At 54.5% G+C, this 27,741-nt stretch overlaps 11 protein-coding genes across 11 annotated transcripts; 6 read left to right on the forward strand and 5 right to left on the reverse strand.

Moving 5' to 3' along the window:
- Positions 1 to 2,348: 2,348 nt before the first annotated feature.
- On the forward strand, positions 2,349 to 2,801 carry PHYSODRAFT_303955 (hypothetical protein; the record flags this gene model as incomplete). Its single annotated transcript, XM_009534260.1, has 1 exon — positions 2,349 to 2,801. The coding sequence occupies one exon, from the start codon at positions 2,349 to 2,351 to the stop codon at positions 2,799 to 2,801; it is 453 nt and encodes a 150-aa protein (XP_009532555.1).
- A 1,651-nt stretch (positions 2,802 to 4,452) lies between these two features.
- On the forward strand, positions 4,453 to 5,151 carry PHYSODRAFT_286946 (hypothetical protein). The gene is given in 3 exon segments (XM_009534261.1): positions 4,453 to 4,491; positions 4,509 to 4,767; positions 4,875 to 5,151. 3 exon segments carry the CDS (start codon positions 4,477 to 4,479, stop codon positions 4,901 to 4,903), a joined length of 303 nt encoding a protein of 100 aa, XP_009532556.1. The 5' UTR covers positions 4,453 to 4,476; the 3' UTR covers positions 4,904 to 5,151.
- A 5,258-nt stretch (positions 5,152 to 10,409) lies between these two features.
- PHYSODRAFT_516866 (hypothetical protein) lies at positions 10,410 to 11,279 on the reverse strand (the record flags this gene model as incomplete). Its single annotated transcript, XM_009534262.1, has 1 exon — positions 10,410 to 11,279. One exon carries the CDS (start codon positions 11,277 to 11,279, stop codon positions 10,410 to 10,412), a length of 870 nt encoding a protein of 289 aa, XP_009532557.1.
- A 2,106-nt stretch (positions 11,280 to 13,385) lies between these two features.
- On the forward strand, positions 13,386 to 14,234 carry PHYSODRAFT_515863 (hypothetical protein; the record flags this gene model as incomplete). The annotated part of the gene is made up of 1 exon (XM_009534263.1): positions 13,386 to 14,234. A coding segment is annotated over one exon (849 nt), but the record flags the coding sequence as incomplete, so codon positions are not given.
- Positions 14,235 to 14,585: 351 nt separating this feature from the next.
- On the reverse strand, positions 14,586 to 15,008 carry PHYSODRAFT_336673 (hypothetical protein; the record flags this gene model as incomplete). The annotated part of the gene is made up of 1 exon (XM_009534264.1): positions 14,586 to 15,008. The coding sequence occupies one exon, from the start codon at positions 15,006 to 15,008 to the stop codon at positions 14,586 to 14,588; it is 423 nt and encodes a 140-aa protein (XP_009532559.1).
- A 934-nt stretch (positions 15,009 to 15,942) lies between these two features.
- PHYSODRAFT_317409 (hypothetical protein) lies at positions 15,943 to 17,082 on the forward strand (the record flags this gene model as incomplete). Its single annotated transcript, XM_009534265.1, has 1 exon — positions 15,943 to 17,082. One exon carries the CDS (start codon positions 15,943 to 15,945, stop codon positions 17,080 to 17,082), a length of 1,140 nt encoding a protein of 379 aa, XP_009532560.1.
- Positions 17,083 to 18,428: 1,346 nt separating this feature from the next.
- Positions 18,429 to 19,739, forward strand: PHYSODRAFT_352201 (hypothetical protein; the record flags this gene model as incomplete). Its single annotated transcript, XM_009534266.1, has 1 exon — positions 18,429 to 19,739. One exon carries the CDS (start codon positions 18,429 to 18,431, stop codon positions 19,737 to 19,739), a length of 1,311 nt encoding a protein of 436 aa, XP_009532561.1.
- Positions 19,740 to 20,129: 390 nt separating this feature from the next.
- On the forward strand, positions 20,130 to 20,999 carry PHYSODRAFT_303958 (hypothetical protein; the record flags this gene model as incomplete). Its single annotated transcript, XM_009534267.1, has 1 exon — positions 20,130 to 20,999. One exon carries the CDS (start codon positions 20,130 to 20,132, stop codon positions 20,997 to 20,999), a length of 870 nt encoding a protein of 289 aa, XP_009532562.1.
- A 37-nt stretch (positions 21,000 to 21,036) lies between these two features.
- On the reverse strand, positions 21,037 to 22,192 carry PHYSODRAFT_548003 (hypothetical protein). Its single transcript, XM_009534268.1, has 2 exons — positions 22,115 to 22,192; positions 21,037 to 22,043 (listed from the first exon to the last, which is right to left on the reverse strand). Exons 1-2 carry the CDS (start codon positions 22,176 to 22,178, stop codon positions 21,127 to 21,129), a joined length of 981 nt encoding a protein of 326 aa, XP_009532563.1. The 5' UTR covers positions 22,179 to 22,192; the 3' UTR covers positions 21,037 to 21,126.
- A 373-nt stretch (positions 22,193 to 22,565) lies between these two features.
- Positions 22,566 to 24,144, reverse strand: PHYSODRAFT_517337 (hypothetical protein; the record flags this gene model as incomplete). Its single annotated transcript, XM_009534269.1, has 4 exons — positions 22,566 to 23,603; positions 23,674 to 23,761; positions 23,839 to 23,895; positions 23,963 to 24,144. Coding segments are annotated over 4 exons (1,365 nt in total), but the record flags the coding sequence as incomplete, so codon positions are not given.
- A 1,012-nt stretch (positions 24,145 to 25,156) lies between these two features.
- PHYSODRAFT_548007 (hypothetical protein) lies at positions 25,157 to 27,366 on the reverse strand. Its single transcript, XM_009534270.1, has 5 exons — positions 27,277 to 27,366; positions 27,171 to 27,183; positions 26,728 to 27,072; positions 26,579 to 26,635; positions 25,157 to 26,491 (listed from the first exon to the last, which is right to left on the reverse strand). Exons 1-5 carry the CDS (start codon positions 27,278 to 27,280, stop codon positions 25,414 to 25,416), a joined length of 1,497 nt encoding a protein of 498 aa, XP_009532565.1. The 5' UTR covers positions 27,281 to 27,366; the 3' UTR covers positions 25,157 to 25,413.
- Between the last annotated feature and the right edge of the window lie 375 nt (positions 27,367 to 27,741).

A 27,741-nucleotide genomic window follows, 5' to 3' on the forward strand; every position in this document is an offset into this window, starting at 1 on the left:
TATTGTTAAATTTAAAATATTAACGCATCAGATCGATCGGTATTGTAAATTTAAAATATTGAATATTCACCTAAACTGTACAAAACTTTAAACCGATCGATCTGATGCGTGGTGATATTGAAAATCCTTTAATTAGGTTTATTCTAATAAAGAAACCATCACCATGCGCTGATCGAAGCGGGCAGTACTGTGTCAACTTGCATTCGATTTCATACAGGTAATCTTTAGCGCTCATTAGATATTCATCAGAATCCGAGAATACGTTAATGTTGCTTTCACCACAATCCGATTTTGAATCCGAGAAGAAGTCATCATCAAAGATGATCTCAACGTCTTCGTTAGGGATAAAGTTAGTGTTCATTGTTGGTTGTTGGTTGTTGGTTTATCGTATGATATGTTGTTATTAAACTTTAACATTTCTTCTCTCAAGATCAACTCACTTTTCTATAACTCTAAATTTTGTGAATATTTTGTGAAATGTTGTGAAAAAACTGACTTCGTTTAAAGAAGGTACCTACCTTGCGAATATTTAGCGCATATTTTGTGAATGTTGATGAAGGTAGGTGCCTTGATATTTAAAGTTTAAGTAAATCCTTCTCATATAATAGCTTTAGCTTGTCTACGGTTGATCGACTCTAACCATTTTTTGACAAGTCTTATAGACCGCATATTCCACAAAGGAGCCTTTTTTAGCTTCTTTTACTTAGAATGATTTAAATCAGATTTAGTTAACGTTAAATTCTTTAAAAAAACGTAATTTTCAAAAATTGTCCCCGTTAGGTTCCATTGCATGCTGCTTTGCAGGAACGGTTCTTTTGGGACTCATCGGGTAGGAATTCGTCACGATGTCAGACACCCAATGGCGTCGCGGCGGCTTCCAACCTGCGTACCAGATACCGAGAACTCGCACCGAACTCGCTACAAAATAGTGAGGCGATTACTGGAGATCAACCCGACAGCAAGCGCTTCGCCTACTTCTTCTGTTACCAGCAACAACTACGCATATGCAGCTCTGCAGTCCATCGAACGCAGGCTCAATTCGGGCTAGTTGATGATGACTTTAAGTGTCTGTCTAGGAACTACGAAACTAGTAAATAGAAGTGCCGTACGAGAATGTGGTCCCAAACGTCCTATAATCCTCCCAAGTCGGTTGACTCATCATTCACGTATCCAAACAGGGGCGCCAACGAGAGCGAAGGTCCAATCTACAGGAGGAATTATCGTATAAACAGAAGAACGGTGTATTTTTTAAAATAAAATTCAAACTTTAGGACCTTCTCTTACGGGAAAGCCGTGATCGTCCACACAGGAGAAATCAGATAATATCCATATCATCGCTGCTGGATCATCCAAAGTTTCGCGCTTTGCTTCACACGCACACTCACGAAAAGCTCGCTTCTTCGTTGTTTCACTTTCTCAGTTGAGCTGCTCGCTCCTACTACTAAATAGTACTAGAATAGTAGTAGAACCGTTGTGTTCCGATGGTCATGCTGTCTGCACCAGCAGCACTGCTTTATTTTCTCAAGCGTCCGGTCGTCAAGACACTGTGCGTGTTGAGCATAGTTGATCGACGATAGTCCTATTCGGGTATTATATTCATCTTGTAAGGTGATGATTTCAAACCACCGTCACTCTGATAACCTGAATCGAGTAGCACTATACATTAGTAGATTTTACAATATAAAACTAAAGGTTTGTCAAGGTAACGGGGCGGGGTGTTACCTCAAGTTTACCAACTGGCTCACAAAACTTAAATTCGTTATCAACGATCACTTCACTGTTCACGCTATTTAGTCGTAGTTCGAAAATAGTCATGCTTCTGTACTTTTTCGTGACACACTGCACAACCAAATTTACCCCAGAACCTTGAAACATCACAAATACTGCGGATTTTAACAGATCCCGTTGAGCCGAAGCCAATCATGGTCTTAGATTTCTGAAATATTGACTGTTGACGTCACTAGAACATTGTTAAATTTCAACTTTCCCCCTCAAAAATCGTACACCACATTTAGTCAGGGTCCGACTAAATAGCGTGTGCCAAGCCGCTTGAGTCCTGTGAGTCCAATTGAGAACTGATTGATTGAATGAAGCTACTCCTGGCATCTCCTAGCAGCTAGACTACTCATGTAGCGCCTTGAAGGCACCGTGTGTACCCAAAACAAGGGTTCAAACGAATCCAGAACGAAACTCAGATGAAGTCAACCCTTACGCCAGGGAGGACAGGCGCTAGTGTCGACAGGGAGCAGAAGGAGTTGTCACGTGAACGGATTGGGAGAAATTTTCGAGACCGTCGTCACGGACGATGGTCTCCGTGTGCGCTACGACGGCTTCGACAACCGGTTCACATGCTTGTGGACGGCGCTGCGTACGTGGTCGAGACTTCGGGCAACGCCACCACCTCTGCTGCTACCCAAACAGTCCGATGCCTCGAGTCTTTCCCCCCGTTCGAGTCCATCGTGTCCGCGTTGAATACCTTGAAGGCGGTACCGAGCTCGTTGGTCGACGACGAAGCGATTGACTGCTCGAGCGGCGCCTTGTTCCAGACTTCGACGCCGATCGGAGGTGTGGACTTTACCGTGTGCACCGCGGGGTACGGGTTTATTGCGTACGGAGGTGATATCACGATGGTTGTAGAGTACCTGGACGCCCCGCTGCGCAGCATCAGCGCGCCGGCACTGACAGATAGCAGCGCACATTGCGCCACCGTAGCGAAGGCAACTGCAGTCACGCCGATCACTGCAGCTTTGCTAACTGGGGATGCACATGCGTATACATGTCCTAGCGAGGATAAGTGCTAGTTTAATTAAAATGATATGATACATGTACAATGGTTTTCAAAACTTGGTGTTTGGTTCTCGCTGCGGCGCCGGAGAGTCGACTGACACATACATGAAGAAATTTCATTCTTCTCGTTGATGTAGCATTCAATGCTGAGAGCGTGCGCGCAGCTCCCTCCAAATGGCATGGCGATTGCCGAGACGAGAATTAGTCAGTGCATCCAGACTTGTCACGTGGAGCTTGTGCCGAACCGTCGATCCGATATGCTATCATTCCCAGGCTAGAGGCGGTGCCGTGCAATCCCGCGATCGATGATATCATTCGTAATAACACTGAAAGAGACATCAACGGAACATAATGGATTTCTGTCGAGGATTCGTTACAAAGTTCATGCACACGTACAACCTGTAAAGGCAATTGAGCGCCGCAGTACATGTAGTCCTGCAGCTACTAAAGCCAGCAAGATTCCAGAAAGCGTATAATGACAGTTAAATTTCCGATAGTGGCGATGACTAGATAATAATAACAAAATCTACCCGCCAGGATATATACCCCCTTAGCTGCAACTCTGTAAGCGATAACAATGTTGTTGCTTGCATGATGCACAGCAGTTATACACCATTTCCCGGTCAAGTTACAAGATTTACCAACCAAGGTGCAAATGATTTTTTGCGCTTTGCTCACTTTATTGGTGGTCATGCACAACGCCGCTAGCCGCCTGAGCGAGACTGTCGCGCTTGACACCTCGCGGCAGGCAACAGGCTGACACTGCAAAGCCTTGAGCGGCACGCGCCCGCGTAAGGCTAGTGCCGTTGCAATGCTTTGCCCTGCCTTCAGACCATTTTTGAGGTAAACTTTTTATTAAAGTCTAACTCGGTAACATGTGTCATTGGTCGATGAGAACAGCGTCGTGTATGTAAGGATGATGCAAGCAAACCACTCTCCGAACGTCTGTATAGTATGCGTGTGCCGCAGCAGCGCTTAACACTAGCATAGATAGTGGATACTGGCAACAACCGCGTCCAGGTAGCTCTAGGCTGCAGCCGTGGCTGCGTGAAATGAATGGAAGCTCCATCGCACCGATATATTACCGGTGGAAACGTATCGAAATGATTTGTGCGGAACTTATAAGCGGAGTCGAGAAGGCTCTCCAAATCCTGTGATATGATTGGGCACTCTTGTATGAGGTTGTCCACTACAAGCGGAGGAAGTCGGTACAGCAGAGATCCATGAATCCGGAGAAGCTGCAGTACAGAAAGTACTAATACAAACAATCACTGTTCATAACAGACTGTGATTTGCGGTCCTCGCGAACCGAATGTCGACCTTCAGATCAAATACGCTGGCTCACTGGCGGCGCGTAAACGCTAGAGCCACTTTCATTTATTCTAAACACAATGTGTGCTCAGAGCAAATTTGTCAACTTGTTCTCGCGATGTTAAAATGGAAAGTGAGCTTCAGACTCTCAGTCTACTCGAGCTACTGCTACGTGCATCTACCTTCTACACCTTTGCCAATCCAAGTTGGCAGCAGTGTAAAGCAAAACGGTGTGAAGTAACTTAAGTAACATCCAAAAATCGGGAAATAATTTCTGAAATTAGTATTTAGAGCAATGTGGATTTAGTGCAGAGCAAACTCAAATCACTGGTCAGTAACAGACTATCTCCGCCGGCAACATGCCCCAAGAGCCGAAGCATGGGCTTGCGGCCCGCACGCGTGTGCTCGTTGCACACCGAGAAGGGCGTGACTGGGTGCTGGTTGCCGACTGCAACGGCATCCCTCCCACTACTGCCCGCAACATCGTCCAGCGCCAAGCCGCTGATGTCAAGAAGAGAGGCGGCGCGCGGGCGGCGTGCACGAAGTGTACTCCAGAAATGGAGGAAGCTCTCGTGGGCTACCTGGAAGACAACTGCCAGTACACACTCGTGCAGATGCAGGAAATGCTTGCGTTCGACTTCAGGGTGCACATCAGCACTTCGTTGATCAGTAAGAAGCTTTGCGATAAGCTTTACACTGTTAAGCAGGTACGCCTTCAAGTTATTATGCTATCACTTTTACCATCTGTACTGTACTAAGTATGTTACCTGTGATAGGTTCGCGTAGAGCCCGAGACCTGCAATAATGCTGTAAATATCGAGAAGAGGAGGGTGTTTGGTGAAGCGTTGCTGAAGCATGAGCGGAACGGTGCTTTTATCGTGTATTATGACGAGACCAACTACTACTGTACAACCTGTACTGTAAGCGGACGCAAGGTCTGTCGCCGCTGCTATTCGTAGCGAGCCCATGGAGTATGGAACTTAGATGTTTGCTGTGGACTAAATCCACATTGGTCTGTACTAATCCTCGAAAAAATAAATTTTTGAAAAAAATATTTTTCGTATTTACGGGACTCTCGGCTTTGGGCAAAGGTGTAGTTTCAGAAATTATTTTCCGATTTTTGAATGTTACTTAAGTTACTTCACACCGTTTTGCTTTACACTGCTGCCAACTTGGATTGGCAAAGGTGTAGATCCCTGAGAAAACTGAACACAGGTTCCCGAAACTTCGATGACCAACATTCGCTTCAACCTCTGAGTTGCCTTTGTGTAGGACACACAAGCTGTGACATGGTGCAGCAGCTGTTCGTACAACATCACCACGGCTTCATTGCTCGACACTCCCCCTCAAGTTGACGTCTCCATGACACTCAACTTGCATCTTGGTCGACGGCTCCACTCGAACACACCAGACGCGTAAACCGCGGGGTCGGTAGCGGTTTCGTCAAGTAATCCGCAAGCTGCTGGGCTGAAGATACGTGGATCACTTCGATGGTCTCCTTCGACACATGATCACGGACGAAATGAGCGCGCAGGTCGATGAGCTTTGCTCTCGGTGTGTAGCCATGGTTGGTCGCCATACTAATCGCCGACTTGTTGTCCACGAAGACAGGAGTCGCACCAACTGACTTGAGCCCCATTTCTTCCAGTAGTTGCCGTAGCCACACGACTTCCTGCACCGCGAGAGCCATCGACATGTACTCCGCTTCAGCGGACGAGAGCGCCACCGTCTGCTGCAACTTGCTCTTGTAAATAACCAGTCCGCCGGCTACTTGAACGATGATTCCCGATGTAGAGCGTCGAGTCGCAACGTCACCACAATTCGCGTCACAGAACGCTCTAACACTGCATGTCTTCATCTTGGAGCGGCGAAACTTGATCCCACTGGTGCTCGCGCCTTTCAGGTACCGAAGAATGCGAATTGCTGCATTCCAGTGCTTCTCGCAGGGCTGCTCCAGGTAGCGAGAAAGGACACCAACGGCGACCGAGATATCGGGGCGTGTGGCATTTGCCACATACAAAAGCGAGCCGATGAGTTCGCGAAATGGCTTCACTCCAGCGATGACTGGTCCGTCTTCAACATGCAGATCTTGGTCGAGTACTGTCGGGTTGCGCGGGGTAAGCGTCATCCTGCCGAAACTTTTCAACCATCCGCTCAATAAACTGCTTCTGTCCCAGCCAAAGCTCCCCCTTTTCCTTGTCATACTTCACCTCCATTCCGAACACGTAGCGAACATCTCCGAGGGCCTTCACGGTGAAATGCTGCCCAAGTTCCCGGCGAACATCTTCGGCGTCCTCCTCATGCAGGCAGCCAACAAGCAAGTCGTCTACGTACAGAACGACGAAAACTGGCGCGCGTCCACCTTGCTTCACAAAGAGACAAGGGTCAGCGGCACGCTGGGTGAAGCCGGCCTTGCGAAAGACGTCCCGAATAGTACGGTACCACACTGCAGCAGCCTGTTTCAATCCGTAGAGGCTTCGACGTAGTTGGCAAACCAAATCCGCAGCAACCTTCATTCCGGCAGGCACTGTCATGTAGACCTTCTCGCTAAGATCTCCATTCAGAAATGCCGTTTCGATATCGTACTGCTTCACGTAGTAGTTCAAGCTGCAGCACACAGCAAGAAACGTGCGGACCGTGTTCATACTCGCGACCGGGGAGTAGGTGTCGGTGCAGTCAACGCCGAACGTCTGGAGGCATCCAAGAGCAACAAGCCTCGCCTTGAACCGGACAATAGCACCATTTTCATCACGTTTGATTGCGAATACCCACTTGTGGCCGATCACTTTGGCACCAGGCGGCTTCCGTACGAGGTCCCACGTGTGGTTACGAAAGTGCGCTCGTAGTTCAGCTCGGATGGCCTTCTTCCACTGCTCGTGCTCCGGGGACTCAACCGCCTCACGATAATTACGAGGAAGCTCAACTGCAGCAAGAGCGATCTCGTAGCCATCATCAACACGCTGTCGCTTGGAGTCCGGCTCCAGTTCATCACTAGACGAAGTCTCGGCGTTGTCGACCTCAGTTGTGGCAGGGCCATTCTCGAGTAGGGCAGGCGCATTTACGTCAGTGCTGTACCGGCTGGTGTACCATTAGTGTCCGATGCGGGCAGCGTAGCTTGCGACGGTTGTAGCGACTCGATATTCGGGAGAATGCGGGGGAGATGGTCCATCCTTGCCATCCGTGGTCGCGACCCGCCAGTGAACACTACCCGCCAGTGAACACTAGCTGCTCCCATCTCTCGACAATGGGATGATGCTAGAAGTCGAAGACGCCCTTGGAGCTGCGAGGAGCGACCTCACCTGTGTTGCGGGGGCCGATTCCAGTGGCTGATGAAGTCTCTCGCTGCCGGTACCACTGCGTGGCGCGATCTCGGCGGGCTGCACAGGCACGAGACTCTCATCACGTCTAGCTTGGTCTACCTCCATGTCCTCCGAGTCGCCACTGACCACCTGCGCGTCACTTGATCCATCCATGGGAACATCCGTATCACCACTAGGGGCTGGTGAAGGAGTTGGTGGAAGACCACCAGTGTCCTCAGCATCAACATTAGGCCAGTGCGCGCCGCAGAGTCCGCCACTTGCTTGCATGGGCAGATTGTAGTGAGTTGCAGGGGGGTTCTCGTCAAGTTGAAGCGTCCGCGATGTTACCACACGTTCTGCCTCCAGGTCCCAGACGCGGTAAGCCTTGGCGGTGTCGGAGTACCCGAGGAAAATGCAGCGATGGGCCTTTGCGTCTCACTTCGACCTCTTCACTTTCTCGACGTGGACGAAACCGCGCGAACCAAACACACGCAGGTGGGATAGATCCGGCCGCTTGCCGTAGAAAACCTCGAACGGCGAAACCGATGTCCTCGCAGTGTTCGGCAGCCGATTGATTGTGTAGACGGCAGCGTTTACAGCTTCACCCCACCACTCCAGGTCAAGTCCCATGTAGTGCACCATGGACCTGGCCATCTCGACGATCGTTCTGTTCATTCTTTCAGCGAGGCCATTCTGTTGCGGGCTGTAGGGTGCACTCGTTTGCTGGACGATACCATACGAACTGCAGAAGCTGCGGAACCGCTTGTTGATGTACTCCGTGCCGTTGTCACTGCGTAGGCACTTCACGCGCGCCCCAGTCTGCATTTCGACGAGGTTCTTGAACTCCACAAAACACGTGAACACTTGAGTCTTCGACGGCAGCAGGAATACATGCACGTACCGCGAAAAATCATCAATGAAGGTAACGATATACCGAGCGCCGCCTTTTGACGCCTGTTGCATTGGTCCCATCACGTCCGAGTGAATCAATTCCAGCACTTCCGTTGTCTTCACAGAACTTCCTGATCGGTGTGGGAACGCGCTCACAGCCAGCTTCCCCATCGCACATCCTGCGCAAACATCATTCTTGTCCGGAGTTAGCGTTCACCACCGGCACTCCGTCCACTGCACGCGCCACGCTTGGCATACGCGACGCACCGATGTGTCCAAGCCGAGCGTGCCACAGCTGTGCGTCCACGCACCCAGTCGATGCTGCAGCAACCTCCTTGACAGCTTCTTCTCCCCCAGACACACACTGTGCAGGCCATGGGAAGAGCTTTCCTTCCTTGTGCACGCGCGCGACCAGTCTTCCCCCGAGGCGAATGTCACAGTGTCGATTTTGGAATAAAACCTCGGCGCCCTTGGCAACCAGTGCAGCAATGGAGAGTAGCTTGCGGTCCAGTTGCGGCACGAAGAGCACATCCGTCAGCTTCACCATTTGGGAACCACCAATCGAAAAACGCACCGAGCCGACTCCACGCACCTGCAGTTGCTGGCCATTAGCCACGGTCACCGTCATCATCGAGTCCAGTGCCCGATACTCACAAAACTCATCACGGTCAAAGCTCATGTGTGAGCTTGCCCCGCTATCCAGGAGCCAGCATGCAGATCAGTCGTTACCGCTGACGGAGAACACAAACTCCCCAGTATTGCCTCCACCACTGCTATCCGCCTGAGGGCAGTCAGCTTGCTTGTGCCCGACTTGATTACACTCAAAGCAGCGCCCATTGAAACCCTTGTTGTTGCGCTCCCGACCACGTGACTGGTGGCGTTGCTGGCCATGCTGCTGGCCATGCTGCTGGCCACGCTGCTGGCCATGACTGCTTCCTCGACGATCACGAGCATCTTGATTCCGCCCACCACTGGGACGTCGACCATCATCTTGACCTCGATTGTTGCGCGGTCCATGCGCGACCGCCTTGAACACCTCTTCTTGTCTCTCCCGCTTCTTGATCGTCTCGTACTCGCACCGTAGCATCTCCTTCGCGTCGAGCAGCGTTACCGATCCGTGTGCCTCGATAATCTTGATCATTCCATCGTACTCGGCGGGCAGGCTCCCCAGTAGAATCACCAACTTCTCGCCCTCCGTGATCGTTTCACCCACTGCAGAGAGCCGCAGGCACAAGTCCTCAAAACGCATGAGGTGGTCCATCAAATTCTCACCCGGTGCCATCTCGAAGCCGTGTAGCTCCTTCCGCAGCTGAACTTGATTGTGCAGATTCTTCTGCACGAAGAACGTCCGCAGTGTCTCCCATGCCTCTCGCGCGGACTTGGCTTCTCTCACCATGGCTTGGTAGTTAGGGCTGAGCAGCTGGACCAGGATCCCGAGCGCCTTCATGTCAGAGGCTTCCCATTCAGCGTGCGTGGCTCCATCGCGTTCTCTGACTTGACTTGGACATGGCTCAGGAGATTCTTGCGTGCCAACGCCATCCGGGCGTTAAACTCCCACAGGAAGTAGTTGTCGTCTTGTAGCACGTCGTTAGGGCCGAGCGTCTTTGGGCTCATAACCAAACACAATGTGTGCTCAGAGCAAATTTGTCAACTTGTTCTCGCGATGTTAAAATGGAAAGTGAGCTTCAGACTCTCAGTCTACTCAAGCTACTGCTACGTGCATCTACCTTGAGACGACGGCAAACAAAATGTTACTTATCAACCTAAGTACGAATCGCGATTTAGGCGCATAATTGGAAAGAGCCCCTCCCGAGCTTCTGGTATGAAGAAACGACCGAGAACGAGACCGTCAAAAAATATATGTCCGACTTCAACCCCGAAAGGGAAATTTTTTTTTTTTGATGAACTGGTGTAAAATTAGTCAGCGAATCCGACAATGTTGTCCGTTTTAGCTAATTCGAAGCCTAACAGTGTTAGAATCTCACTTTTGTGCCGTAACTTCAAATCACCAGGGGTATATTTTTGAATTTGTTTTAGAAAATTTGATATCTGGATGTAAGTAATATTTTGAATGAACTGTGGACATAAGTATCATAATGATCGACTACAACCTTGGGCTGCCTATTCTTGCTCAGCAGGCAGATCCGCAGTAGCTTTGTGCTTCTTGTTCTTTTGCGTCTTCTTTGCTGCAGTAGCCCTCTTCTTTGCTGGGTTATTTTTCGTCGCAACAGCCTCCGTGATACCACGCTGGTCTTGGTTAGCCTTAGCCGCCACGGCCATTGCCGCGCGATGCTCACGTCGTGCTTGTTTCCGTGACTTGGCATCTTCTCCTTCCTGCTCGCTAGGCTTGGCGTAGAGGGGATCGCTCTGAAATTCAGCAGGAACGTAGGGCTTGATGTTGTGGTACATCTGCGCAATTTTCTCGGTGTTGCGGACAGGAGGGGACAGCGTCTCGATATGGTCCGTCATCATCCGCTGCACCTTCTCCTTCGTGGTGAAGATCCCGTCAAATCGACGGCTCAAACTAATCTCTACAAGTTCGCTCTCGGGGCCTTTCTTGCAGACAACGACGCCCGGCTGCGATGCGTCCATCGTGAAAATCTGGAACTTCTGGATGCCGTCAAGTCGTTTGTACAATTCGGTGAGAATAGGTTTGTAGGACTTGAACGCTGAGCTCCCGCGAGGCAGATGCACCGTGATTGAGCTCTTGGACGCCGAACTAACAGCCTCTACGAGATGGTCCATCGTCCAACAATCCACTTTGGCCACGTGCTTGCGGATGTGGCCGAAACCACGGTCACAGGAGTTCTTCGTGTGCCTTTTGACAAAGAACTTGTAGTCCACGTGCTGTAGAGCTCCCATGTGTACTTGCGCCAATAGAAACTTGATCACGTAGTTGTTTTTGTTCTGCCCTGAGCAGTTGTCGGCGTACACGGTCAGCCGAGTCTTCCCCGCCGGTATGATCTTGGTGCTGATGAAATGAGCCAGCATGGAGTTAATCTGGTCGCTCCCTTTACCGCTCGAAGTCTCGTCGTACAGATAGTTGGTTTGGATTCCTTCGTTCTCGTAAAAGATGCCGAAGCAGCTCACAGAGACCAGCGAGCAAAAGTACCACTGCGAGGGGGTGTTTGACACGCTCGGAAGTGTCAAGTTCTGGGGAAAATCCATCACGATGACAGCGTGGTTGACATCGGTAGAAGTCTTGTCCGTCTTGTACTCCGGCCTGTCAGCCATCAAACAAAATGTTACTAACATCCAGGTAAATCTGCCGAGTAAATCAAAATGCTACTTATGTCCGTATACAAAACTTACCGCATTCGACGCGCAGATTCTGTGTGCCACCCCAGCGCCTCCGTCGTGTCACTGGTTACGCCGCCGCGCATTCCAGCGTGGTAAATGGAGCAGACGTCGCACACGTTACTACGTGGCGACTGAATTCGGATGGTTGGACAGTAAAGCGTCAAAAGCTTCCTCATTGTCGACCGAGCTGGTTCACGGACGCGCAAGCCCCCGCAACAAACTTGTGCCTTTCGTCGTAGATGGTATCCCAGGTAAAGTGCGCTGGTAGTAACGTGTACATCTCGCTGCTGTAGTATTTCTGCGTAGTTCCGTCTTTCTTCTTCTGCATCCGCACTCAAACCGGCACAACCTCGCCGTCCTCCTCGGCAAACGACTGGAACCATTTCACCAGCCAAACAACGTTCACTTGAGGTGCATGCGTGTTGAGCCGGTTACCATGCGCCTTGATCGACATGTTACCGTCTCGGATGCGCATCTTGCAGCGCTGCAAGGTAATGGGGACTACTCCATAGCAGAGCGCGAAAGTCGGTCGGCACACATGACCTACGTAGGGGAGGATGTACGGAAACTTCTCACGGTCACCCCGTCCTCTCTTACGCTCAACCGTGGGGGTCTGCATCAACACAGCCAGGAGCGTGTACAAGCTCGTGGTGTGCTCTTGCTTCGTCATCTGGTCCAGCGAGCACAGCAAGAACTCCAACTCACGAGCCTTGCCCTTGACGCACTCGTTCTCACACGCGTCCGCGTGAATCACCTCAGTCACACGGGCTCGAGGACTCGCGTCATTCAAATGATACTAACATCCTCTTCATCTTCGGCTTCACTGCTCGCGCTCTCTGCTGTGAGCGGTTCCTCGTCGTCGCTAGGCGACGCCTCCGAATCAGGCGTAAAGTCGTCGTCGCTGCTGTCCTCGTTCACCTCACTCTCACTGGTAGCAGTGGGATCGACACCACAGACATAATCGTCGGCAGAATCAGGCTCTTCGTCTGCTTCGCGACGCCGAGCAGCAAGGGGTGCCGTGGCCAACAGAGTCAGTGCCGTGGAGGGGGACGTTGTGGCCGGCGGAGTCAGCGCCTGGGAGGGCGATGTCGTGGCTGGCGGACCCGACGTCGCGGCTGGCGGACTCGGAGCCGTGGCTGGCGGGCTTGGCGCCGAGGTGGCCGGTGGCGAGGCTGAGAGAGGCAGCGCTGGAGGTTGCGCAGGCTGCGCAGTTGGCGCTGCAGCGCGCGAGGTCGGTGCTGTCGGCGTCGTGGGTGGTGTCTGCATGGCTGTAGGTAGTGGTCCGAGTGGCTTTTCGAAATGGTATCCGTCCCCTTCAAATTTTTGAAAATCAAAACTCCTCGTTTTCTCACGACTTCGTTTAGTTACGATTTTGAACCTGGCCTCTTTTAAGGCGATTATCTCGATATCTCTAAATTTTGTTGCCGTTGTCTCCCTTCTAGATCCCTGAGAAAACTGATCACAGGTTCCCGAAACTTCGATGACCAACATTCGCTTCAACCTCCGAGTTGCCTTTGTGTAGGACACACAAGCTGTAACATGGTGCAGCAGCTGTTCGTACAACATCACCACGGCTTTATCAAAACGCTGCACGCAGTTTTCGGCCTTGCCTCCGTGCTAACGTGCACATTGGCAGTCCAAGCATCGCTCGATACCCCGGTCACCGCAGCCCAAGACAATGCTCACGCTATACTGAGTGATCCGATTGGCAACATCCACACACCAAGAGAGTTGAAGGCTTCGGTTGGCATGAAGGCGGCAGCCAAGTGTTCGTGCATGATCACGCCGCGCCCTTGAGTCTTCTTTCACGGTCTCGGCGGCAAAAATGAGGAGGCGGAATTGCAGGATTCGCCCAAGAAGACCAGCGGCAAGATGGGGAACATCAACGGTCATGCGCCGTGCTGCTCGACCGTCAAGTACGCGATTCTCAACACGATCGACTACGGCTGGACGAACGAGACGCTGCAGAACAAGTTCTGCGACCACAGTCTGTCGATGAGCCCCTCCAGCGACCTGGCGTCGCGCACAATCAAAGACATCATTGTGCTGACGCACTCGATGGGCGGCCTCACGATGGCCGGAGCTCTGGCCAACGGACGATGCAGCTTTGGCGATAACGCCTTGTGGGTGAGCATGAGCGCCCCGATGATGGGGAGTATGGCCGGAGACTACAGCCAGGACCTCTGCAATGGTGACGGCACGGCCAATATAGTCCCAGACTTGCTGGAGCTCATCGGAGAGTGCCCCATATCCCTCGTTCGCAAGTCGATTTCGTACCAGAACGAGAAGTACAGTACTCCGGAGCTAAACGCGGCGTACGTTGCTGCTCAAGAGGCTTACCGAGGGAACGTGAGTGCCGCCATGTGCAGCAAAAACTACCATGGCGTCGTCTCGCAGTACCAGATCCAGAGTGTGCTCGGAGGAGAGGTGATCCCGCACAAGTCGCCGCAGAATGACAGACTCGTCGAGTTCCAGAGCTGCCTGGGAGGGCTTTCGGAGGGCTTATTTGGCAACAGCTACCTTGACCGGTTCTACTCGCCGAAGCTAAATCACGCAGACACGGCGTTTTTGACGCATGATGGAGTCTTCAAGGACAAACAGAAGCCATTTAGCTGGTTGGAGTGTTTATTCGGGATCGAAAACTGAGCGGTACTTCCTAGTAATAAACCAAACACCTGAAGTGCGGTGCAGTCTGATGTAATGCTGTTCTTCCTCACCTTGTTCTTTGTAAGTAGTACACATACAAATACCGATGACTCGAGCCACTCGACTCGAATCGAGTGCCGCTTTGGGTACAAAAATGACGAATATAATGCCGTACTTAGTATTTACATAATGGTAGTAATGAAAGAACGAAGGTGGCAGTATTTTATGAAACCTTTCTCTTTGTGGACCGTAATACAAGCCGCGCTTTCGCGGAGTTGCAAACATTTTTTTGTGGCATGTTATCAACTTGGTAAATTTCCAGCACAGAGCGACATTTTCCCAGCAAACTTGTTAGAAAGGAGCAGCCTCGTCCAGCCTCTTGATGAAATTGTACTCATTGAAAGGCACCTGGGCCTTGCCAAAGTCCGCCGTACTGAGCGTCGCTCGAGCAGCATCAGTCATTTGATCCCAGATGATTAAGCTTTGAGGACTCCCCACTTTTTCCAGAGTGCAGTCGATGTGGGGGAAAGTGTCGAGAGTTCGAATCAAATTCGGCGTGAATCCGTTGATGAAGCATTCAGCAGGAGCTGGAGCTTTACCGATATATTCGCTGTTGCCGCCTGACGCTGCGATTCCCAGCAGCAACGACGTCTCCACTTCCGGGTTGTCGATCCACAGGATGACACTTGCCTGGTCATGGCGCCGAGATGCCAACCCCGCGAAGAATTCGGGAAGTAGAAGGCGAACATGATGGCGTACCGATTGTTGTGTCATGTAGCCCTCCCGTATACTTGGGAGCCCGTCGGGGGGTCTGTGCACGCCGAAGACCCCTTCGACCCCTTTAGCCCACCCGTGATATATCCGGCAGCATCAACCGCAGGGTAGGGCATACACCCTCCGTCAAAGAAGATGCTCGGTTTGAACTTGGCTCCGACCTTCTCCGAAATTGTCACCGGTTCAGGTTGAGGGAACGGCACTACTGCATCGTGGTTGACTTCTTTAGCGTCGATCACCAGGAGGGATGTACTGCAACTGTTAATAGAGCTCGGTAATTCATCGGTTTTAACGCGGGTGGGTGGGTGGCTTGAGCGTGGCGAGAGGAATTCGGCAATGGGCTCCGCTTCCAATGCCAATGCTTCAGTACACATAAAACAACTCCAGGAGGCAAGTCTTTCCCACTTCGTCAAACCTGCGACAGTAGACACGTTAACTGTATGCAATGGCGACAGATCAATGCGCTTCTGTTATGATTAATGGGTCAACACTGATCGCGAATCTGCTGCTGCCGCCGTTGTTGAGTATATCGCGCAGATTCTAGTACCGGTAGCGAGCAAGATGGTTATCGGGTTCCAACCCGATAGTGTTGATGATTAATCGAGAAACTCGCTCTTTCGGCGCTATTCCTTCGGAATACAAGTTTATAGTCCCGAAAGAGCAAAAATTTGCGTCCCCAAACCAAGGAATATTGTACAGAAGCTCGCCATAAATGTCAGAACCATAGTTGAAGTTGTTATGTCGCCCGAATGTTGAAGTTGCAATGTCGCGCAACATTATGTTGCTCGATTGGCGCGTACGTCAGCATGGATGCGACCAAGGGTGGTCATATAGAAGTGTGGGCCCCTACTGGTTGGCAAGCCATGGCATCGCCATGCTGCATGTCGTGCGCCTAGGGCCTCGAGGATCAAAGTCATTTTCATATCCGACCGCCATGCTGTACTTCTTGACGCTAACCCAGCGCTGCAACTTGGCCTGCACGTACTGCGGGTCGTCCGAGGAGCTGGACATCGAGGACTTGATCGACCCTCTCGACTGCAAGTACAAGGTGGACGCTCTGGACAAGCTCACGACCCCCCTCAAGAACGAACAGGAGCCCTTCGCTATCTGCTTCTATGGCGGCGAGCCGCTGCTGCAGCTGCGCCAGATCAAGAAGGTGCTAGCCCAGCACGAGGGCAGTAACACCAAATTCGTGCTGCAGACCAACGGCACCAAGCTCAACCGCACGCCCACTGCGGTGGTGAACAAGATGGACACGATCTTGATCTCAGTGGATGGAGGTGAGAAGGTCACGGACACCAACCGTGGGGCGGGGACTTGGCGCCAAGCCATCGACAACGGATACCTGATCCGCAAGAATGGCTTCAAGGGCGATTTGATCGCCCGGATGACGGTGAGCCACGTGAGCGGCGACATCTACCAGGATGTCAAGGACCTATTCGATCTCGGCATCTTCGACCACGTGCACTGGCAGCTGGACGCGCAGTGGAGCACCCCCATGTACGCGGGGTATGAAGACCGCGGCGGCTTCCTCCATTGGCGCGACGAAGTGTACAATCCGTCGATCACCAAGCTGGCCACGTACTTCCGTGGCACCCTCCTGAACGAGAAGAAGCTGCTGGGGATTGCCCCCTTCCTGCCGCTGTTGCATACGCTCATTACGGGCGAGAAGGCGACGCTGCGGTGCGGATCGGGTCGTGACGCGTTCAACGTGCGAACTGGAGGGGGCATCTCGGCCTGCCCCATCGCTCCGGACAGCGACCTGCAGTACGATCTGGCCCACATCAGCGACGCAGACTTCACCCCGGAGAAGGTGCGCGACTCGGTCAAGATCGGAGGCTTGTGCTTGAGCTGCGATGCGAAGGACATCTGTGGCGGGCGGTGCCTGTACGCGAACAAGACGATGTGGTGGGGCGAGGAAGGCTTCCTCGCCGTGTGCCAGACCGTCAAGCACCTGATCCAGTGCATGCGCGATATCCAGTCGGACGTGGAGAGCGCCATCGCGCAGGGTATCATCGAGTTGGAGGATCTCCAGTATCCGAAGTACAACAACTCGGTGGAGGTGATCCCGTAAAGGACTCAGCCTCCGTGCATGAAGTCCATCCTACTTGGTGCTGTGCTGGGTTAAAGATATATAATGAAGCGAGAAAACCACTTCTTATCATTGCGTAGTTTCTTTTTTATTGTTCAGGTAGAAATGCATCTACGAACACGTGCCGATACCCACTGCTAGCCCTCTCTGCGTGCCACCAAGCCTATCGACTCGACTCGATGGGCTAACGACTCGATTTCGTGCCAGAAATGCGCTGAGAGCTAGTTTTACGTAGCTGAGAAGATGAGTGACCGGCAGCAGTCCTGGTTGGCAAAAGATGAATACAGCTGGAAGATACTTGCCTACAACGTCGGGGCCGATCGGCTGAGCATTTTTTTTAACGGTTGCCAGGCTGCTCGATCGTCGGTCCGCCCTACGGAGGCTATCCAAGACAAAAAAATTGTGGGCGACTTCAACATGGCTTCGTTTTGCATGAATGCCTGCTTGTGGAGAAGCTGCCGTCTGAGCTCCAGGTGGCCAAAAAAGGAATTGCTCAGAATTTTGCTGTCAGTGGCTGGTTATGATCCCTGTGAGCTCCTTGAAACATTCTGCTCGACGGAGGTTGCCTAAAGCAACCTCCGTCGCTAACTTGACAATTGCGTTGCTGCCTTGGTGTTTGCAACGTCTGTTTCTGCTTAGTAATGAGGCACAGTGCCCCCTCCAGCCTCCGAGCCGCCATTAGGATCGCGATCCGAAAGCGATGGCCAGGAAACTTCCGTCTTATTCCAGCAGAAGTGATCCCACCGCGGCGAGTCACCGACCGCTCAGCTCAACCAGCTCAACGAGATGCCAGCAAATCAAGTCTGTCCAAGTCCTCCTAGGAGCAGCCATCGGGCACTGCTCAAAGGGCTGCCCGACGGGCAGCCCTTTGAGCATATTTTTGCGCCCTGGACCATGTCGCGGCCGTTCCCCGCCGCTGGCTCCTTCCGGCCCAATAATTGCGCGGTGCGCGCTTGCAATTATTTATTGCCTCTGCGGCTGGAGAGCTTCACAGCCAGCCAGCCAGCGGCAACCAGCGGCGGCACCACGACAAGACCGCAGGCCAAGTCGTCGACGAAGCGGCGACCGACGGCATCGTCACTTCTGCAGGATGCGCCGTCATCGAGCTTCGAATCCGTACTTGATTCGGTATCCTAGTTTCATGCTCCATCGAAGTTCCACTGCCAGCTTGATCTCTATACACCTCTCAAACAGCCTTCGACCATAGTCTCCGTATCATGCCCTTACAGAGTACGACCTGCGCTTGCAAGCCGGCGGTTTTCATCATTAGCCCATTCCTAAAACCACCACCAGCATCAACAGGAAGAAACCCCGAGCCATCTCCAGCCATGAAGCGTCGGCCGCTGCGCGCCGCCGGCGGCTTCGGGCTCTACGCGCTGTGCATCTGCCTGTCCACCATCGCGCTGCAATCTCTGACCGCGCCGTCGCCCGCGCCGTCCTCTACCACCTCCTTCCTCAGCGTGCACTCGCTCCTCTGGACGCAGCCGCCGCCGCTCTCGGCCGCCGACTTGCGGCTGCGCAACCTGTCGGTGCACCGCGTGCGCTACGTGGATGACGCAGACGCAGCAGCAATGGCCGAAGAGCAACAGGAGCAGGAGAAGGCGGCCACGGGCGTCCGCAAGGCGCTGACCGACTTCCTGACCGCGAGACCGCGCGTCAACGAAGTGTCCAGCGTCGTGGTCACGTGGGAGGACCACCCGCTCGCAGCTCACGCACGGGACAAGGACGCGCGGCTGGAGGAAGAGCAGGAGGAGGAGGAGGAAGAAGACGCAGCAGTGGAGGCCGCCCCCTCCGAGTCGTACTCGTACGAGGTGCAGATTTGGGTCACCGGGTGGGGGTTGGACGCACTCTGGAACCCAGCCAACAGGAGAGTGACCACAAGGGACCCGTTCCTCGTACTGGTGGACTTGCCGCGGGAGCATGAGATGGGCTTCCGAGTCAGGATGAAGGCCAAGCAGACCAAGCGGTCGCTGCTCGGCTTCCTGCTGCCAATGGGATTCTTCTCCACCGAGACAGACGGACCCTGGAGCGAGAGCGCGATGCTGTCCCCGACGAGGGATGACGAGCTTGAAGCTATTGTTACGTCCTTGGCGAGTAACAAGCCGCTGCTGCTGCTATTGGCGCTGTGTATCGGCTCGAGCTGCCTTGTGGTGGCGCAGCTGTATTTCAGACGGAGACTGGCGGTCGCTCGACAGCGCAAGCTGCTCAAAATGCAGTCGAGTCGGCGGTCGTCATCGGAGAAGGACTTTGCCGCCAAGGACGGGAGCGCTGCGAGTGAGGCGACGGACAGCAGCAGTGAGGACGGCGGCAAGTCGGTGCAGGAGCTGGAGCACGAGATCCGCGACCTCCGCCAGGAGCTGGCGGACTCGGAGGACGAGGTGCGGCAGCTCATGCTGCTCAGCGGCTACGGCATCGAGACGCTGGCGCCGCACGAGCTGGAGCAGCTGGAGCGCGAGCTCAAGCACACGCTCAAGCGCATCCACCACCTCAAGAAGCACGGAGCGGCAGCGGCTGCACCGGAACCGGAGATGAGCAAGACGACCCGTCAATCGCACGTGGCCGAGCAGCGGGAGAGGAGAAGGCACAAGCAGCGAGACGCCCTCCCGATGAGCCCCATCTACGAGCACCGGTCGTTTTGACACCGCCGTGCCATTTTTATTTATCTTTATGAACCTGCGCTCTGCTGCAAGCAGCGGGCTGCAACACAACAACCTAGGGACCCCCTACCACTGAGGGTGTACTGCCAGATAAACTTCAAAGAGAGACCCTCGACGTGTAGCCATGTCAATTGAATGCGTCCACCAGGACCTTTTGTCACTTAAATTGAGGCGACATCCCAACGACATCTTCCATGAGGGTCCTTCACACCCATGTAAGCACTCGCCTCAAGTGTCCTGCTTGCTGCTTGGTGTCCACGATGTCATCACGACGTCGACGTCACATTCGGTGTGGCGCACACCATCGACGTGGTCCGCACGATTTCAGTAGTCAAACCAACCGCCGGAACTTCACCAGCAGCTCCGTTAGCGATGCCAATGCGCGACGTGGCTCTGGGCGCGCTGTCGGGCGCGTTGCTGTCCGTGTTCGTCTCTCAGGTGGTGCTCCCTCGCCTCCGCACTCGCCAGCTGCGCGCGCAGGCCTCCAATGGCACCGTGTACCTCGTGGGCGCCGGTCCGGGCGACCCGGAGCTGCTGACGCTCAAGGCGCGTCGGCTGCTGGCCAGCGCGACGGTCGTGGTGGTGGACGACCTCGTGGGGCCCGAAGTGTACGCGCTGATCCCCAAGGACTGCGAGATCATCTACGTGGGGAAGCGCGGGGGCAAGAAGGACTCGGCCAAGCAGGTGGACATCGACGCCATCCTGGTGAGCAAGTGTCGGCTCGGCCACATTGTCGTCCGCCTCAAGGGAGGGGACCCCATGGTCTTCGGCCGCGTGCACTCGGAGATCCGGGCGCTGGTACGGGCGCAGTGCAAGTTCGAGGTGGTGCCGGGCATCTCGTCGGCGTTGGCGGTGCCCGCCACGGCCAACATCCCGGTGACGCACAAGACGCTGAGCACCAACTTCGTGGTCATCTCGGGCCACAAACCGGCGGAGATGGACTTTGAAACGCTGGCCAAGGTTGAGACGATCGTGCTGCTGATGGCTACGAGGACGATCGGGAGTATCTGTGAGAGTTTGGTCGAGAGCGGGAAAGACAAGGACACCCCCGTGGCGCTGATTCACTCGGGCACGAACCCGGACCAGGTGCTGCTGCTGGGCACGTTAGAGGACATTGCCGCCAAGACGGAGGGGAAGAAGTACTCGCCGGCGATTATCGTTATCGGCCAGGTGGCCAAGTACGGAGACCTGAAGGCGTACCTTGATGAATCGGACGATGAACCGGTCAACACGGACGTGTGAAGAGGTTAAGAAAAAAATAAAGCGGCAAGATTGAGCTGGGAAATATGAACATGCTTCGAAGATATTACTCTCACTGGGGTCCAAACATGGGGCGTACAGCATCAGCACTATTTACCCTGTGTGCAGCTTAGCGGCGCACGATGTCCAGCAGCTCGACCTCGAACACCAGGTCGGCATCAGGGGGGATGACGCCACCAGCGCCGGCCTTGCCGTAGCCCTTGGTCGACGGGATGTTGAGCGTCGCCTTCATACCCTTGCTCATGCGCATGACGCCCTCATCCCAGCCGCGTATGACCTGGCCGACGTCGATCTGGAACTGGAACGGCTGGCCGCGGTCGCGCGACGAGTCGAACACCTTGCCGTCCGCAGCGAGCTTGCCAGTGTAGTGCATGACCATGGTGTCTCCGCGGTTGGGGAACGTGACGTTGTCGCCCTCCTCGATCACCTCGGGCAGGACAAGGCGCTCCTCCACGTGCAGCTCGGAGTGCAGCTCGTGGTCCACCACCTCCAGCGTCACATTCAGCGACTGGCCGGCGTACGGGTGCGCCAGGTCGATGTCCATGGTGTCCTCAGTCAGCTTGACAATAACGGCACGCTCACCGCCCGCCAGCTCCAGCACCTGTCCAACGGCGAGCATCTCGCGCTCCTTCTCGGGCAGGTTCATCTCCTTGAGCGGCACCGACAGGATCTGCTTCTCGGCGCCGAAAGCCTGGGCCGGTTCGATCTCCACCGTCTTGGACTCGCCCTTGGCCATGCCCTGCACGGCGTCCTCCACGCCGGGGAGCACCTGGCCGCTGCCCACGATGAACTTGAGCGGGGCGCCCTCCTTGGTCGTGGGTAGGGACTCGCCGCCCGACAGCGTGCCCTCCATGTGCAGCGACACGCGGTCGCCTACGGCCACCACGCGGCCACCACCCTGCGTGCTGAAGGCGGCAGCAGTGCTGGGATACAGCGACGGAAACGCAACGCTCTGCAGGCCACGAGGGGCAGCAGCCATGGGACGCGCCTGCGTCAGCGCCAGCAACGAACGGGACTGGCGACGAGCTGCGGAGATTGGCACAATTGTGTAGCGTTAGCTATGGGAAATAAAGAGGAGCAGCAGCAGGAGGACGCACCGATGGAACGCGCGTTCTGGCGGGCCGCGCGGGCCACGAGGGTCGGGAAGCGCTTGGGGAGCATCGTGGTGGACTTGGCTCCGCTAATGATTTTGTGTGGCGCTTGTGTGCGGAGACCTGTGTGTGTGACACACATCAGGACTGAAAGTTCAAGTGTCAAAACACGGTGGTATGGTGCTTCATTCATTGATGGACGTTATCATGTGGAAGTTCACGACGCAGCAGACTGTTTAGCGAGGGGATACATGTAAAGCAATACCCACGAACACGGAGAGGTCGCATCGTACGCACTTGTTTCTCTTGTCCGATCCTGCGGCCCTGGATGGATTTACGGCGTGGCTCGCGGTCTGCAAGTACTGTACTTGCTCGAATAGATAGGTGCGACGAGGCAGTTCCTGCCCACGGCACTCGCTGCACTTGCACGCCTTCTCACAACAGAGTATAGGCTCATCTAAATCTCAAAGCGGTGCGCTGCCGAGAGCTGGTCATGCGGGACTGCAGTGCTATAGAAATCTTGCGCCGTCATGGTTTTTGTGTCTGTGGTCGTGGCTGTCTGGTTCGAGAGTCCGTGGACCGGGATCTCGTCCTCCAAGATTAACTGCTGCAGCGAGTCATGAGACACGGCTCCAGGAGCTGCCGGGCCTGCGCTGTTCACAGCGTCGTAAGTTGCAGCCGCCACCGCGCTATCTGCCTTGCCCTCCTCGCCCAAGTCCAGCGGAAGACTCATCAAGGAGCCAGCATCGTTAAGCGACGCAAGCTGCTGCTCGAACGAGTCCATGGAGTTCAATTTCTGGTTGCCGTCAACAAGCTGCTGCTCGAAGATACCTTCGCCATTCACGGACAAACTGCTGAGACGTCTCGTCAGGCCTCCGTTGATCCATGAGTCGTCGGGCTCCACATCTGCTGTAATTGAGCGAAGACTAGCACTCTTCGTATCTCCAAGGCTCAACATTTTGTTCAGCATACGGTGAGGAGGACGTCCCATCGGGTTTGCCGTCGGCTTGGCCACCGTCGAGTCTTCCGTAACAGATCGGGCCAGAGGCTGAACTCCTGATTGTGACTCCATTCTCAGAATCGCAGCATCAATATCATCTCCAAGATCGCGCAGGCTCGTGCCGGAAAGCAGGCTCTTGAAGCTCCCATTGCCAAGCGAGTTGTTCGAGTGTCCACGCAAGAATTCGTTCAGTATCATGACGTCCTCCTCGCTCATTCGCTCGTCCGTCTCGTCCTCAAGAGGGGACAGAATTGGCTCCAAATTCACCTGGGTCGTGCTAATGACATTGTTGCTGACTGGCAGTGGCTGGTGTGGCATTTCCATCTTCACAGGATGTGCGGGAGCAACGTACGGCATCTTCGGTCTGACAGGTGACGTCGAAACTGGCGGAGCGTCATCCGTATTCAACAGTCGCGGGCGGCCAAGCTTTGTGTACGTCTTCTGGTTCGGATTCAGAGCCTTCCATCTGAGTTTGACTGCGTCCTCCGTGCGACCCTGCAATCCACAACATCGCCGATTAATAAGACTTGTACTGGCACGTTAAGCCCGAGCTTTGACCACCTACTGGCAGAAGCTCAGCAATCTGCGTCCAACGGTTGCCGTACTTCTCGTACGCCTGCTGGATCGCTTCGTCCTCCTCCTCTGTAAACGGCCTGTCGTCAGTTGAATAGTCTTCTTAGTCAAAGTTCCTCACCACACCGTAAAATAACGCCGACTATAAATCACTTACGATTTGTTAATGCTCGGGTCCAAGCGGTTCCGCCAGCGCTCACGGCACTGCTTCGCCCTGGAGAAAACCAATCACACGTCAGTGAGTCTTCGCACACGCAATAAAAAATCGTGAAGTCACGTACGTTCGCCCCGGGATGTTGTTGGACACCTGGCGCCAGTTGTCGTAGCCCTTGAGCATCATCTCCATGAGCAGCGCGTCCTCCTCCACCGACCACGGGCCCTTGACCAGCCCGGGCTTCAGCACCTTGTTCCAGCGCTGCAGACACTGCGCATTGTCGCGGCCGGGCACACGCTCCGCCACCGCCTACAGCAACAGCCACGTTCGTCAGATACAGCAACTTAAGGCGCCTCCAGCTTATAAGAGCACGAGTGACACACCATCCAGTTGCGGTGGCCCAGCTCGGCCACCGCCTTCTTGAGCGCCTCGTCCTGCTCGGGCGTCCAGCGCTTGCTGACGACGCCGCCGCTCTTCTTCTTCTGGGCCTCCCCCGCCTGGTCCGCGAGCGGCTCGGCGCCCACGGCGTCGCGTCCGCGCTTCCTGCACGCAGAACACACCAACACGTCACCCTCCTGACCATCACTCTGACTTTGTTCTTGCTGACGGTGCGTACACTGCTGACTCGGCCACTATAAAAACATGGGCGAGACGATTATTAATCAGTTAGTTATTAGTGAAGGATAATGGCTGGATCCGTCTTTACGCCAATCAGCGCTGGAGCTGCAGCTGAGGGCGCTACTTACCCATGGTGAAGTGAAGATCAAAGGTCCTCGCGAGCTGTAGGGGTGTCTGTTGCGTCTGTTGCGTCCGAGTTGCTGTGCTGCTGCCGCCGCCTGCGCTGCTTCCTCGCGGGCTTCTCGACGCCTGCGGGGACTTGGACTGAAGAGTGAGACTCGACGGGCGATGGGCTGGGGGCACCAGTTCTGCGGAAAGACAGTGTACCCACGTGTGATTGGCGCAAAAAGAGGCACCTGAGTTCTCATCTCATTCGACGATATTGGATGCAAATGCCTGGATTGGCTGAAAGACAGGTGGGTACATTCATGTGTTACACACAAAGCGCATGTCTTCCGGGTGGCAGGCAACATGGCATCCTCTGAGGAGAACAAACAAACATGCAGTGAGCCCTCCCACCTCCTGCTGGTCATCGTATGGCACATGTAACTCAGCCGTAATAACTCAAACATGCAGCCAGACAACAGGCTTGCCCCTTGTTGCAGCAATTTGGTGCGCTTGACTCAAGACACAGTTTCCTTTGTCGGCTGCAACCTGAAAGTGTGTAGCCGTCGCACAGGATTCTTTCGCGTTGCTCACTGCAAAGCTCCGGCCAACCTCTGAACGCCGATTGATTTATTTCTCCAACAACACGAATCTACCGCCTGCTCCGAATTAGCAGCGGCGCGCTCTCCATTCTCTTGGCTTGTGTCCTGTGTCGTCCTACTCAGCTTATAAAATGAAAATAAAGACGTCGACGGCCCCCACTTCATTCGCACGAGCCGCACAAGCACTTGGTCCGCCCTCGCTTCAAGTTACTGCTTCACCAGCGTCAACACCGTGCAGTATGCTCGCTGCTTACTAATACATCTTGCCCTTCCGAATCGGGCGCATGAGATCCGAGTCCAGCAGGTCGTCAATGTCGTTCGAGATGTTGCCCAGCTCGTACGAAATTCCGTTCGAGTTCCGTCGCGGCTGGGAGCGCACCTGCTCAAAGTCGAGCGAGTGCGTCAAGTTGCGGCTGCTGCTGGTCTCGAAGTTGTGCTGTGAGTACGCGTTCGGGTCCACCGGCAAGCTGGCAATGCGGTCCTCCTCCTGGATCACAGCATCGCCACCAGTCGGCTTCTGTGCACGCCAACTATCAATTAGTCCCTGGAACAGGTGCTTGTCCTCGTGATCCAGGTTTTGTACTGCCTTCTGCAATGTCTCTGGGTTCTTGAACGAGCTGGTTAAACTGTCCATCATGCTGCTCGTGCTAGACAGCCGACCCCTCTCGCCTCTGTCCTTGGATATTGAGACCGTCGCGCGGAACATTTCATCCAGCTCGCCACTTGCAAGAAGATCTTCTGGTGACATGTCCGTGAATGAGCTCAAGCCCCGCGCACTGCCAAAGCTCAGCAAACTGTTTGAGTGACTGCGAAGCAGCTCCTTGAGAATTGCAGCGTCGTTCATCTCATCCTCCGCCTTCACTTCATCGCTCAGCGGCTCCACAATGGGCTCAGGGTACTGGTTCGGCATTGGTACATGTGTCGTGGGCAATGGCTCGTCAGGGTGAGGCATTGCCATTTGCGGAGGGTGAAGAGGCGGCATCGGCATTGGGGTGATTGGTGTGCTGTTGGGTTGGTACGGCATCGGGGCAGGATACGCATTACTGTACGTCGGCATCTCGGGCATCGTAATAGGACCATTCATCAGCGTCGCTGCGACGTCATCAGGAGTCGGAGGTGCTGTCGACCGCTGCTTGTTCACTGTCATACCGGGCATGAGCTTCGGACGACCCGGTTTCGCCCTTACCTTCTGGTTCGGGTTGAGCGCCTTCCATCGCAACTTCACCGCGTCTTCCGTGCGGCCGGGTAGCAACTCTGCGATCTGCGTCCATCGGTTTCCCATCTTTTCGAACCCTTCCTGGATAATCGTGTCTTCTTCCGGCGTGAAAGGGCTTTAACAAGAGCAACAACATCGAATTCGTCATTATTTGCCTCCTCCAGCAGCAGAAAAGATCTTCTGCCCTCAACAATAAACGTACGATTTGTTGATGCTCGGGTCCAGGTGGTTTCTCCATCGTTCACGGCACTGCTTCGCTCTACAGCATTCACCAAATAAAACAGCACCAGCCACAATTGTCAACATAATCCCCCCCTTGCACCTCCAACCTCCACATCCAATGCCGCGTACGTTCTGCCAGGGATGTGCGCGGCCACTTCTCCCCACGAGTGGCAGCCCTGCAGCACCATCTGCTCGAGCGTGCTGTCCTCCTCGAAGGACCAGTGGCCCTTGACCAGCCCGGGCTTGAGCACCTTGTTCCAGCGCTGCAGACACTGCGCGTGGTTGCGGCCGTCCACGCGCGAGGCGATGGCCTTCCAGTTGCGCTGGCCGAACTCCTCCACGGCCTTGCGCAGCGCGTCGTCCTGGTCGGGCGTCCAGCGCTTGCCCTTCTCGTCCTCGCGCGGCTTCTGCGCGTCGCTCGGCACCTCGTGGAACGATCGCAGCGCGTCGTCCGCCGCCTCGCGCTCGCGCTTGCTGCGCGCATGCAAACAGACACACAGAGCCACATACATCCACCCACACAACACTCAGCCGCCGGTTGTTGCAGTTCCAGAGCGGACGAAAGGACCTACACTCCTGGTTCCGCTGCGCAAATGCAACACCAAACAGGTCAAACAAAGCATAACGTTAGCGCTGGAGCTTCCTTCACCGGACGCCACAGGCGCTGGCCGCGCGTACCCATTGTGTGTTGTATGTAGAGAGCTGTCTGTCTGTCTGTCCGCTGGGTACGAGGCTCGAGCGGCCCCTGTTCGTGGCGGCAGACGGAGTGCGAGTGAGGAGGGGGGAAGCTCGCGCCGCCTTCTTCGAGGTGCGCGCTAACTCGCTGTGTGCCGAATTATGGCCCCCCAGATGCCGAGAAAAAAAGTCGTTTCGGCCAATCGCGGCTCGCTCAGGACCCGGAGGCGCGAACTTCAAGGTCGCGGGTGCAGAGGGCGCGCGACAGTGTATACACTTTGGCAAAGTACGAAGTCTTTGCCGGTGCTGTCGTGCACTTGCGAGCAATCCAAGACGCGGGATTGAAGTTGCCCGCGCCGACCAGATCTGCGCGCGGGATGATGTATTAGACATGTCGAGCGCCCGCAGGGCGAAGCTCATGCGGCTTGAGCATCGTGGTGAGATGCAGGGTCTGTCTGTGCATGTTCA

Source organism: Phytophthora sojae (assembly GCF_000149755.1).
Source record: "Phytophthora sojae unplaced genomic scaffold PHYSOscaffold_7, whole genome shotgun sequence".
Lineage (NCBI taxonomy): Eukaryota > Oomycota > Peronosporomycetes > Peronosporales > Peronosporaceae > Phytophthora > Phytophthora sojae.